Here is a 12305-nt window from a genome sequence, read left to right as displayed (position 1 = left end):
CTTCTGATTGTCAATTGTTATCACTTACAGGTGCAGGTCCCAAGCTGTGGAATGCAATGTCAGGATGTGATTTTTCATACATATTTTCTTCTAATTTCAGGTAAGATCTGACTTATGGATCGAGGTTAATAAAATTAATTATTTGATGATATGCTCAATCAAAAATTATGGATCAATTTAACTCTCCAGGCTCAGCATGAGTTAACTCATGTGTCAATCGAATTTTTTTTAGTGTTTGATTAGTTAAGAAAATTCCGCTAAACACATGGGCAATAAAGGCATTAAAATAAAGTTACCAAAGAGAACTCATAGCAGTTGGTGATAGTTTAAATAACAGTTAGGAAAATGTTAGCCAAACTTGAGCTCTTGAGCTAACCCTGCAAGAGAAAAATAAAATTGAAATTGTCCATATTTTTGTCAAAATGAACGTTTTATGTTCAAAACAAAATAGCAAACGTTTTAACCAATTTTAGGAGGTTTAACATTAACTCTTTCAAGAATCCGGCTTTAGAATTAAATCACCGGATGTAAGACTTAGAGAAATGAATTACAATGAGCTGTTTCAAATGGTGTAAAAAATGTTATAAGAATATTTTTGGTAATTAATTTTTTGTTGAGGCATCAAATTTATTATAATCTGTTTTTCATACTGCTGTTATCATCATATGCAGCTCTCAAGTTGTTGAACCTGGGAATCAGGATGTGAGTTATCATTGCGTAAAATTCTTTAAATAACAGGTAGGCAATTTTGTTTATGTTACAATTTATTATAAAGCAGGCCTATCTTTCTTCCAAGATACATTAATTTTAACAAGACAGACTGGGGCAAGCCTGGTTCATAAGGTTCATAAGTCACTAGCTATGATTTTTTTTAACCAGCCAGCTTGCTGCAAGGGAAGTTCAAAATTCCTCGCAGGTTTTTTTGTTATGTGAGAAACTTAGGTACCTTGTGCTCTCAGCCAATCTCAAGTTTCGATGCTTTTATTTTTCACAAAATCCCATTTAAATGTTTTTTTTTGTTGAAATTTGACGCATTTTTGATGGTGTCCTTTAAATGCACAATTTAATTTAAGGAAATTCCCCATTGCGCATCCCTACTACGCATAATTTCACGTGGAATTAGTGCGCGCGTATTAAAAAATGGCAGCTTTAACTTTACGGCTAGACCACTTCAGACAGGTAAATCGTCATTTTCTCAAAAACGAGTATGGCGACCTACATGTATCATTTTTTCTGTTGTTTTGAATTGAGTAGCAACTTTCTTTCTGTAGAATAAATATGGACCAATTCTCAGTGTTGAATAAGAAATAATCGTCGAACACGTGAATTTAGCAAGCAATCGTGACTACCGGTACATGTATAATCATGGTAATTTTATAAAGATTTATTAGGTATAAACAAGGTGCTGTTGCTCCTAAATGAGCATTGGCACGCCCCACTGTTATTTCAAAATTTAAGTTCCTATAACATAAACAGTCAATAGGCAAAGTCTCACAAAAATCTCTCTACAGGTTCTATTTCAGTGGAAAACCTTGAGACAATTGTTAGCCTATTGGAAATCTCGAAATAAAGACAGAATCTTAATACATGCCAAGCTGTTTTGGCAGTATGTATTATTTACTCATGGGATATTTGTTTTTGATAGGCTTTTCACAGCATTTTAGTATCTAATAATAGGGTTTTGTGAGCAAAAAACAATTTGCAATAAAATTAATGCAGCTGTGTAAAGTCACGTCACCAGTCTCACCCTGGTGTAGGATATTAACCATATGGGAATTGCATAGTAATGATCCTGTATAATATGCCAAGGCAAAGAGTATACACTTAGGATATGCTTTACCGAGAAAGAGGATATAGCTTGCAATATGGTATACATACTACCTTCGGGTATGGTATTCTTACCTAGGAGAAAGTCATACCCTGGGTTATTGAGTACTTTGGGCTATGATTTACCTAGGAGAGTAGCATCACCCTGGGGTATGGTATACTTTGGCATACGAACAACCTAGTAATGGGGAAACCCTGGGGTATGGTAAACTTTGGGTATGATGTATGATGTATCTAGGAGAATGTTATCCCCTTGTACGACTTCCGGAAACAAACAACAACAACAACAACAACAACAAAACAAGCCGTTTAATCAAGGTACTCTGCATGAGCATAGAGTGAAATGCTATTTACACCTAGCAATTGATTTAATAGTGTGCCGATTACGTTAAGCTATGATACAAAAACAATAACGAAATCAATTTTACTGCACACAGGAACTGTTAAAGAGCTTCATGTAAACCTCTGTATGGTGTACTTTGAATGAAGATGGCAGCTGCTGCACCTTCACCCCTGGCCAGCTCTGTAGAGAAAACAAATGGAGCCAAACTCAGCAGACTTCTTATTGATGGTGGAACAACGGTTCTGAGGAATGCTTTCGATAGTTATCATCCTCCTGCAAACCTGGCTGCTGATCTCAATGCAAACTATGCAACTCTTGACAATCTCTTAAGGAGAAGAGTCTTGCGTGCAGCTCAGTGGGACCAACTGTTCCCACCTGGTGGAGCTGCACCAGACTCCAATACATTCGATATAACTCTTTTATTCGTCCTTTTGACCAACATTTGTGGACTTTATCCTCCTCCCTTAGGATGGCACAATTTCCCACTCCCAAGTGACACATCTCTTGAGGCAAACCTTTGTCGCATTAAGTTTTTCCGCAATGAGTTGTATGGTCATATATCGACCACTGGTGTTGATACACCAACTTTTACTTCTCTGTGGCAGGAAATTAGTGCTGTTCTTGTTGCTCTTGGTTTGAATCAGGCGGAAATTGATAGATTGAAGGCAGAGCATTGTGGAGAGGAAGATTATCTTGACGCGTTACTTGACTGGGCTGATAGTGAAGAGGATATCAAATCACAGTTGAAGGGCATACGTCAGGGTCAGACCGAAACACAACAAAGTATTGCAGAGGTACGTCAAACTCAACTTCAAGAACTTAAAACCCTTGAGGAAAGCCAGTCAAAACTGCAAGAATTACATCAAATCCAGACGACGACACAACAAACTGTCGAGGAAGTACGTCAGACCCAGCTAGAAGTCCATAAAGCGCTTCAGGATACCAAGTCAAAACTGGATGAAGTACATCAAACCGACAGTAACATGGAAGGAACTGTTGAGAGAGTACATCAGACGCAACTAGAAGACCGTGAAACACTCCAGGATAACAAGTCAAAGCTGGAAGAAGTACATCAGACCCTGACCAAAACACAAGAAACTGTCGAAGCTGTAGCAAAAACCCAAGATGAACGTTTTGAAGCTGTTGAAGCAGGTCTCCAGGAAATAAAGCAAACATTTGGTATGTTCAGAAAAAAGGACACTAAAAGCCGAGCTGATGAAGTCTTAAGCAACCTTGCCAAGTCGGAGTTCAAAGGAGACATTGAGTATCACGTGGGACGATTTCAAGAAGGCACACGTGAGTGGGTGTTTAACAAAGTTCAAAACTGGTTAGATGACAGAAACTCTCCAAACCGCGTGATGGTGATCAGCGCCAACGCCGGAATGGGAAAATCAGTTATTTCTGCCGTCACATGCAAAATAATGCAAGAAGATGGAAGACTGTCAGGAAGCCATTTTTGTCAGCATAATAACGCACATTACCGAAATCCTCAGCTCATGCTTCAGTCCTTGGCCTGTCACTTGTGCCATGCTTTGCCAGAGTACAAACAAGCTCTTGTGAATCGGCTCTCAAGAAATCTGGGTAAAGATCTCAACAACATGGGTGTGGAGGAGTTGTTTGCACTGCTGTTTAAAGAACCTCTAAGCACTGTAGCTGACCCTGGAAGAAACATGCTAACGGTGATAGATGGCCTGGATGAATGTGAATACCAAGAACGGAATGAACTGCTAGATGTGATTTGCAACCACTTTTACAAGCTTCCATGTTGGATTCGATTTCTATGTACGACCCGTCCAGAGAGGAACATAGCAGAGGCATTAAAACATTTGAAGCCGTTTCAGCTGGAATCAAATGATGAAAAGAATGCGGTAGACATCAAACGGTTCTTTCAGAAGAGGACGGAACATCTAATCCAAACAGAAAATAAAGGCGCTATTGTGGAAAAGCTTGTAGAGAAGTCTGAAGGACTCATGCTTTACGCGTACTTTCTTGTGTCATTTCTTGACGAGAATGTAGCAACTTTGGAACAAGGAGATCTTGGTGGCAGCTTACCATTGGCAATTTCTTCAGTCTACCATTCCTATTTCAAACGACTAGAGAATGAACTAAGGAAGGAACTAGGCGTCAAGGAAGATGATTTTCTGAATTTGTTAAGTGCTGTTACCGCATCAAGAGAGCCCTTGCCCATTGGCTTTGTTTCTAAAGTTTTGTTACCTTGTGCTAACTCACCAGTTACAAGGCGTAAAGTACTTAAAGCTATTGGCAGCGTGTCATCGCTTCTCCCCATTCGCGATGGTTGTGTACATGTTATTCACAAGTCAGTTAAAGACTGGTTGACAGACACATCATGTTACGGAGAGCATGTTTTTACCGTGGACGAGAAGGAAGGCCATCGCATTCTTGCAAGCCTCTGTGCTGATGAACTTGATGAACTGAAACTCAAAGGTGTACGTGACCCAGTGCTTAGCTCCACTGAGAAGTATGCGCTACATCATGGTGCACCACACATGTTGCAGTTAGAGGAGAATATGAGACCAGGTGGATGTAGCCTGGAGCAGTGTGTACAAAGATATGTGATTGACTTAGAGCTTGTGTATGCAAAGCTCTTTGTAAGCACCTCGTTACCAGCTGAAGACATCTTATGGCTTCAACGGCAGGAAATCTCTCGGGCGCTGTCTGAAGATTGTGAAGGTTTGTTGAACACCTTAATTTACCTGTTACGAAAGTACCACAACACTTTCGCAAATCATCCTCATGTGTTTTTCGAAACCGTGCTGAATATGGGAGGAACAGTACTATCTTCTATGGCATCGAGCCTGTTGCAAAACAAATATCCAGAAATACCATATATGGAATTTGTGCACAAGCAGATGCAGCAGGGAGCTGTTCAAGCTCGATTTCAATGTTCGTCTAAAGTGGCTTGTTTTGATGTTTCTCCGCAGTTAGACTACATGGTGTGTGAATGTGACGAGGGAATGATTCAGCTGTGGTCACTCCATACTGGCAAGCTAATATGGGAGCGTCCGGTGTTGGAAAAGAAACTTCACTTCGGGAATGGAGCTTACAGAATATCACCTTCAGCTTCACATGTCTTGTCATTTTACCGCTCAGTCGTTTTCCACCCCACTGATGAAGTGGTCTTACCAGGATTCCTTAGCCATGCCTATAATTTTGACGGAGACCTGAAACCACTGTTTCCCCAAAGTAGCTGCAAATTCACAGTTTGCTCAATTTCAGGAGACAAGACCACGATGCTAACTGATTGCCCTGACGATGCAAAATGCATTAGTATGTGGAGTCTAAAGAATGGTTCAGAGATTACTCGTACCACAAGAGATGAATATGTTTTATCTTTTGCTTGGTCACGAGATGGGAGGCTGCTGGCAATTTCTCATTCCACGGGTACCATTTCTATTGTTGATGTGATGGATGGTTTTAGAACACTGACAGAAAAGAACATCCAAGAAAGTTGTGGAATGATAAAGTTCTCACCTGGCTGTCGATCTCTTTGGTGTTTTGGTGGAGTACATTTGCTAAATCACTGTTTTTGTTTGAATATCAATATGGCGGAACATCCGAATTGTGCGTTAGATGTCAGGAAATCTTATGGCAAATCCTTTGTGTCCTGGGAATTTGAGTCACGTAGTGAGGTTGGATTTTTGTTAGGAGATCCTATTTCAACTTTGAATGTGAAATTCGATTTTGTGTTAAATAAGGAAACTGTATTGAGGGGTTCTCCTGGTGATACTTTCATAGACATGTTGCATATTAATGAACTACTGGAAACTGACGGAGAAGCTACATTCAGCAGGATTAAAGAAATTGTATTTTCTTTGAGTGGCGAGACCGTTTATGTTGTCGGCGATGCCAAAGAACCAAAAGTCAGAGCTTGGGATGTTTCAAGTGGAGAGCTCGTTGGGCAGCTTACTCTAAACGCAACTCATCTCGTAACTGAGAATTGCCTTGTAGCTGTGAAAGAAGGTGTTTTATTAATAACAGGAACTGGTACTCTTGAGATGTGGAACTTTGAATTGTCTAAGTGTGTCCGTAATTGGACCGATGTATACAAAGTCAGAAAGATCATCCCCATATCAGAAGAACGAGTGGCGTGTTTGGCAAAATGGGGAAATGAGAACAAAGTAATCATACTGGATACAACAAATGGAAAAATTATGTCGACAATCCCACGGGATGCTGGTCACTGGATGCTGGTTGCATGTAACAGTAAGTGTCAGGTGTTAACCTACAAACGACGTCCCACCGTCTTTGAGCTGTTGGATGGCAGAACCACGGTCTGGAAAACCAATCTTCGTTCCCTCGATTATCTTCGATTTGGTATGTTTTCTCCTGCTGAACGGTTTGTTGTAGTTTGCGTAATAGGCAAAGGAAAGCCATGCACAGTGTATGTCCTCGATGCCGTTTCCGGAGAAAAACTACACACATTATGGAGAAGCGAGGAGTTCTGGCTTCGTCCGGATTGCAAATTCGTCAGTGACGAGGAATGTGTTATCAGCTTAGCTGCAGTAGGTTATTGTCTTCATCTGTTTAACGTCAAGTCTGGTGACCTGCTGAGTGTAATCGATCTGGAAAATGAAGTGAATTGTTTAGCAGCCTGTCCTCGTAAGCGTCTTCTCGCCATTGATCAAAGGCTCCCTCAACTCGGATTCAAACTTATCCAGGTGTCGTTACCGCAAGATAAAGACAGCAAGAAGAACAAAAGGTGAGTGATTACGAACAATGTTAAAAAGTTAAGAGGTAAATATGTAATTCTTAAAATGTTATTCGGAATAGCGATTTATTGTAATGGACAAATGCACATCAATGCTCGCTACAACACTGAAAACAGACAGAACTAGTATGGTTTACTTCTAGCTTGTGTGAAAACCACAAGTTGCTATTTGAAGGCGATTATACAGCCTTTAGGTCGATACCAATAAAACCTGTAAGAAACTTGTGGTGTTTTATTACTCTAATCGATCAAAGTAGAACATTGAGTGCAATCAGAAGCTTATCACTTATTGTTCGGCAATAATCGGGAGCATGGAACCAGAGTCACACGCTTCGAGGGTGATAACCTTCTGGGTGTTATGGAAACCATTGTCGGTTAGCTGTGTTTTGGTGTTGAAATTGTTTATGGTCTTTCAATTATTTTGTTTGCGTGATTGTAGCGCCAACTTTTAAACTAGAGAAGTTTTTGAAAAAGCAGAAAATTATAACAAACTGGAAGTGTCCTCGCTTGTTTGTTTGTCTGTTTGTGTGTTCGAGTTTGTTACAAGGAATATCAGTTCAGATTCTGCTTTGTTTGAAGTTTTGTCTCCCGTGTCATCAAATCTCTTGAGGACGAGTGGCTGCATGAACAACATTTTTCTCCTCTTAAACGCCTTCTTTTAATTTTAACAGGATAGCTAAAACACAAAAGATAAATTTAAACAATGTAAATAATGTAGAATACACGACCCCACAAGCGTCTTAGCTGATATTTTTATTGTGTATAAATAAAGTGTTCTTGCTTGCTTGCTTTTAACTTTACTAAAAGCAGAGAAAACAACATGTTAGCCAATTGGTGTGCTGTAGTTAAAATGTACAGATGCATTCTGATTGCCTCATTCGAGATTTCCCGCTAAACGGTTTGGTCTTCCATTTCTACCATGTCACGAAGTCTTGTACCAGATAATTATTAAGTACTATTCAGGAGATTGGATCAACGCTATTCTAGAAGTAATAGGTAATTACATAAACAGCAACCTCCTTTAAAAAATGATGTTTTTTTGTTTCCAGGATGGCCAACACACCGGAGATCCAAGAAAACAGAATGAGAAAAAGGTTAGCCATCAGATAACAACGTTTTCAAGACTGATGCCAATGACGTATTTGTAATTTGCATCAGCAATCGAAATCATTCAGTGAGCAGTATTTTTGTGCAAACTGATTGGCTACAAATAGTGCACTGTGGTTGGTCCCTGCTTTTAAGCGCTCTTAACTTTCGTCCGGAGGTCGCCACACCAGAGATCGATGAGAGCAGACGGAACAAGAGGATAGCCGTAGGGCAACAATGTCCTGTACTTCTGAAGCATTTCTAATTGATTTAAGCTACCCAAAAAACTCAGTACATTTCACGGTTTTATTGGCTACTACATTTACAAATTACTTGTAATACAAATCACGATTTTTTTTTCATTACGGGGTATACACTATTTCTTCTCGCCTTCCTTCGTCTCCCGACTCACACACACACGATCGCGCAGGCCTGCACTATCCACTGATATTTCAAAAATAATAAAAAAAATTCCTGCAATAATGAGTGGCTACATGAACCACACTTTTTTCCTCTCAACTCAACTCACCTTTTAATATTATTTTTCCACTAGGATGGCCCATACACAAGATCTCTAAGTGAGCAGTGTTAAAAAAAAAAAACAGGTTAGACATTAGGCAACATGGCTTACCCAAAGTTGAAAACTGTTTACTTCAGTTGATTATTGCCTACTAAGTCACGATATCCTTCAAAACGCTTGCAGGCTGCATGACCTGGTCTGTAACAAGCTATAAATGTTCTTGGGCTATAAGACACCATGCACGAGGGAAAGGAGAGCACGAAGTATTGCCAAAGTCTTTCCTTCTTTCATTCGTTGTTGAATTTAACGCTTAGATCCTTAGCCTTAGTCTGAGAAGGAAGAATAAATATCTCGGTTTTTTATCTAGCAATCACCATCAAGAGGTGTTTGCTAATGGGAAGTTTGACAGCGTCCAAGAACTGAGTGACAAATGGACACTTAATATTGTGTCTGACTGAACAGAATCGTAAGTAGACGTAAACTTGCGTCTACTTTCAACTCCATGTGGCCAGGACTTACGTGCACTTGTGTTGACTTGCGACAACTTGCGTTCACTTTGGTTGGGGTCAAATTTGGCGCACGTTTTTTACCGTTTGACCGCCCAAGTCAAAGCAAGTTGATCGCACGTCATTCATTAGCATTTTGGCACATTTTTTTTGATATTCAACTTGTTCTTTTGAAACTTGCGTGCACTTGCAAGTAAACGTGCGAGTTCGTTTGGCCACCCAAGCGCATCCGGTTGACTCGGCCTTTCGATAAAATTTAACGTGCTTTCCGATAATAATAATAATAATAATAATAATAATAATAATAATAATAATAATAATAATAATAATAATAATAATAATAAATAATAAATAAAATTTATATAGCGCCTATCCAGGCCTGCTCTAGGCGCTTTACAATAATGTTAAAAAAAATTAAGATTACTAAAATCGCAATATTAAAAAATCGATAAAAATCCAATCTGACTATGCCCAGTAAATTTTCGATGTATTCGTTTCTACTCCTTTATGCCTCGGTAAAGCGGCATATTCAAAAATTTAGATTTTCTGTAACACATCACTGTTAAGAGTTACCTTGAACTTTTCTTTACTCGTTTTCTGTAGGGCGAACAGCTCTTTTGGAGGGCTGTTCTCTGGCTAACCCCGCCCGTAATTGTGTCGATGAATACTTGTACTAAATTGTTGTTCTGAATTGCATTTGTATTTTACGTAATGGTGTTTTTAATATTTGCATTGCCTCACGTTGTCTTAAATTTGTCTGCTTTTTTTTTTTTTTCAGGTGTTTGCTTGTATATATAGTGATGTCTGAATGATAATCAATCATAACCAGGAATTTATAAGCTTTAACAGGAACTCCTATGGGCTTGTGCTTTATTAGTGTTTTGTTACTTAACGTATTTACTCCATTACTAATAAATTTTTTGACGTTTTGATGCGGCACTTATTCAAGACCGACGCTTATTAAAAGGTATTAAGCAACATCTTTGAATAAAACATGTCTGTAATTTGTATCCCAAAACAATTGCAACAACAACCAGAACTCGTTGCCACTCTTATTTCCACGCTGAAGTCGATTTGCCGCAGAATGTAAGCCTCTTTCAATAAGCGCCGGCTCGTTGTTGCGGGGTGTGCAACTTTTTGATATTTTTGCTGTCATGTGCGATGCATATTTTTAAAGAGTTACTTAGTCAAAAAGTTATATTTAATTTTGCAGCATTTGGTAGCTAGGTTTAGTGTTTTGGTAACCATATTTCAACGACGATTATACCTTTTAAATAACGCTGAGTAATTTTCAGTCAAGAATTGCTTGTAAATAGCAATGCTGCAGTCAAAGAAAGACTATAAAACGTAGTAAAGTTTCGTTTCTTGGTATCGAGTATACTATGTATACCAGTTCCGTCTGGACAAACTTGGTTGGTAACTCGACGAGTCGCGAAAATACGGGGAGGGGGGGGGGGGGGAGTCAGGAAAAAAACTTTTCGTGACTCAGAACATTTGGCTACACTGCCTTTAATCTTGATTAAGTGATTATACATTTGTGAAACAAATGTTAAAATTAAAATTGTAGTTTTATAATTTTATAAATGAAGTACAACGGCGTTATATGCCTACTAAAACGGTTACACCACCTTAGATTGGAAAAACCTAGAACAATGCCAGTATTAAATATTAATTTTTAAATAGTAATTATTAGTATTAAGCAGTACCGAAAAGGTAAACGTATTAATGAAAGTTAGATTTTTGTTTCCTAGTGGAATCACAAACTAAGTGATCTGTTTTGCATACTAAATGTTTAGAAAACTATATATTTTCTCTGATATAACATTGCATTATGTAAAATACTGTATTTTAAGGAAAAAATTGTTGATTTTCTTGAGGCGTGACCTTGGCTGTATATTAAGATTGTTCTTTAGAAGAGAAGATTGGGACTTAGCTCGAGTAGATCAACGTTTGTAATGAGCCAAGAAAATAAATCTGTATTTCAAAAATGTCATAAATGTTGTACACCTTCATCCTTTAAGATTGGTCAGCTCACCTTTAAAAGAGTTAGCACCCCGGGCTCGCGAAGGGGTGCCGGCGGGCCATTAATAAGAGGAAGGACTTTATTGAAAGTCTACCGTCTGTCCTGTGGTCAGGAATTATCTGCATATTTCTTAGGGAACAAATGTGATCTTGTTCATTCAGTCCTTTGAGAAGTACAGTCAACAAACGTCGGGAAGCCTTTGTCAAATGAATCTTGAACCGAAGATATAATCAGGCTAAAATAGTGTATTACAAATATAAGGGTCGGATGTTATGGTCAGGTTTAGAATAGGGAAGATTAGTGAAAATCGCATACATATCAGTGGCGGATCCAGAACTTCAGGTAGGTGGGGGCCCCGATCATCCAGACCCTGGAATAAGGAGGGGACCTGCTCTCAAAAATAATTTTTCTCTGTTTTTCGGGCCTAAGGGCCTGTTTACATGATTCCGGAATGACTTTCATTCCGGAACGAGTTCATTCCATCCCCATACATTCCTCTGTATCTGTTTACATGATACGGAGACGAAAGTCAAGTCATTCCGGAATGAGTTCATTCCGGTTTTCATTCCGGAATGAAATTTTCGTTCCGGAATGACATCTCATTCTGGTATCATGTAAACACAGAACGAATTTCGTTCCGAGATGAAACCGCATCTCATGAAACCGCAAATGGAGGCCACAGTTTGAACTCAGAGCGAAAAAGGGTAAGAGTATTTCCTGTATAGCCCAAAGAAGCAGCCCTACGGTCAAATTTCTCGTTAAAATTGCAGCAATGGTCATAAATGGGGACAATAACATGTTTGAGCGAAACACGCGCCATCTTTGTTTTTGATCTCGCGCGAAAACCACTCACGTGAAAAAGCCTAAGGGCCTGTTTACATGATTCCGGAATGACTTTCATTCCGGAACGAGTTCATTCCATCCCCATACATTTCTCTGTATCTGTTTACATGATACCGAGACGAAAGTCAAGTCATTCCGGAATGAGTTCATTCCGGTTTTCATTCCGGAATGAAAGTTTCGTTCTGGAATGACATTTCATTCTGGTATCATGTAAACACAGAACCAATTTCGTTCCGAGATGAAACCGCAACTCGCGAAACCGCATACGGACTCCACAGTTTGAATTCAGAGCGAAAAACGTGATAGCATTTACTGTTTAGCCCAAAGAAGCAGCTCTATGGTCAAATTACTCGTTAAAATTGCAGATACGGCCATTAATGGGCACAAAAACATGTTTGCGCGAAACATGCGCCATGTTGTTTTGATCT

The 12305-nt window shown here is 39.2% G+C and overlaps 1 protein-coding gene across 3 annotated transcripts; it reads left to right on the top strand.

Annotated features, from left to right (window-relative positions):
* The first annotated feature begins 23 nt into the window (after positions 1-23).
* LOC144640946 (uncharacterized) lies at positions 24-10566 on the top strand. Of its 3 annotated transcripts, none has more exons than XM_078500011.1 (5): positions 24-100; positions 672-738; positions 2265-6890; positions 7949-7993; positions 9790-10566. In XM_078500011.1, the coding sequence occupies exons 3-5, from the start codon at positions 2311-2313 to the stop codon at positions 9821-9823; spliced, it is 4659 nt and encodes a 1552-aa protein (XP_078356137.1). In that variant the 5' UTR covers positions 24-100; positions 672-738; positions 2265-2310; the 3' UTR covers positions 9824-10566. The 3 variants fall into 3 exon arrangements, with proteins under 3 accessions (XP_078356137.1, XP_078356138.1, XP_078356135.1); XM_078500012.1 differs by adding an exon at positions 8539-8590 and having other exon boundaries at positions 672-6890; XM_078500009.1 differs by having other exon boundaries at positions 672-6890.
* Positions 10567-12305: the final 1739 nt, after the last annotated feature.

Source organism: Oculina patagonica, unplaced genomic scaffold, assembly GCF_052425735.1.
Source record: "Oculina patagonica isolate OP01 unplaced genomic scaffold, crgOcupat unplaced58, whole genome shotgun sequence".
In the NCBI taxonomy this organism is placed as follows: Eukaryota; Metazoa; Cnidaria; class Anthozoa; order Scleractinia; family Oculinidae; genus Oculina; species Oculina patagonica.
This window is presented reverse-complemented; position numbering and strand designations above follow the sequence as displayed.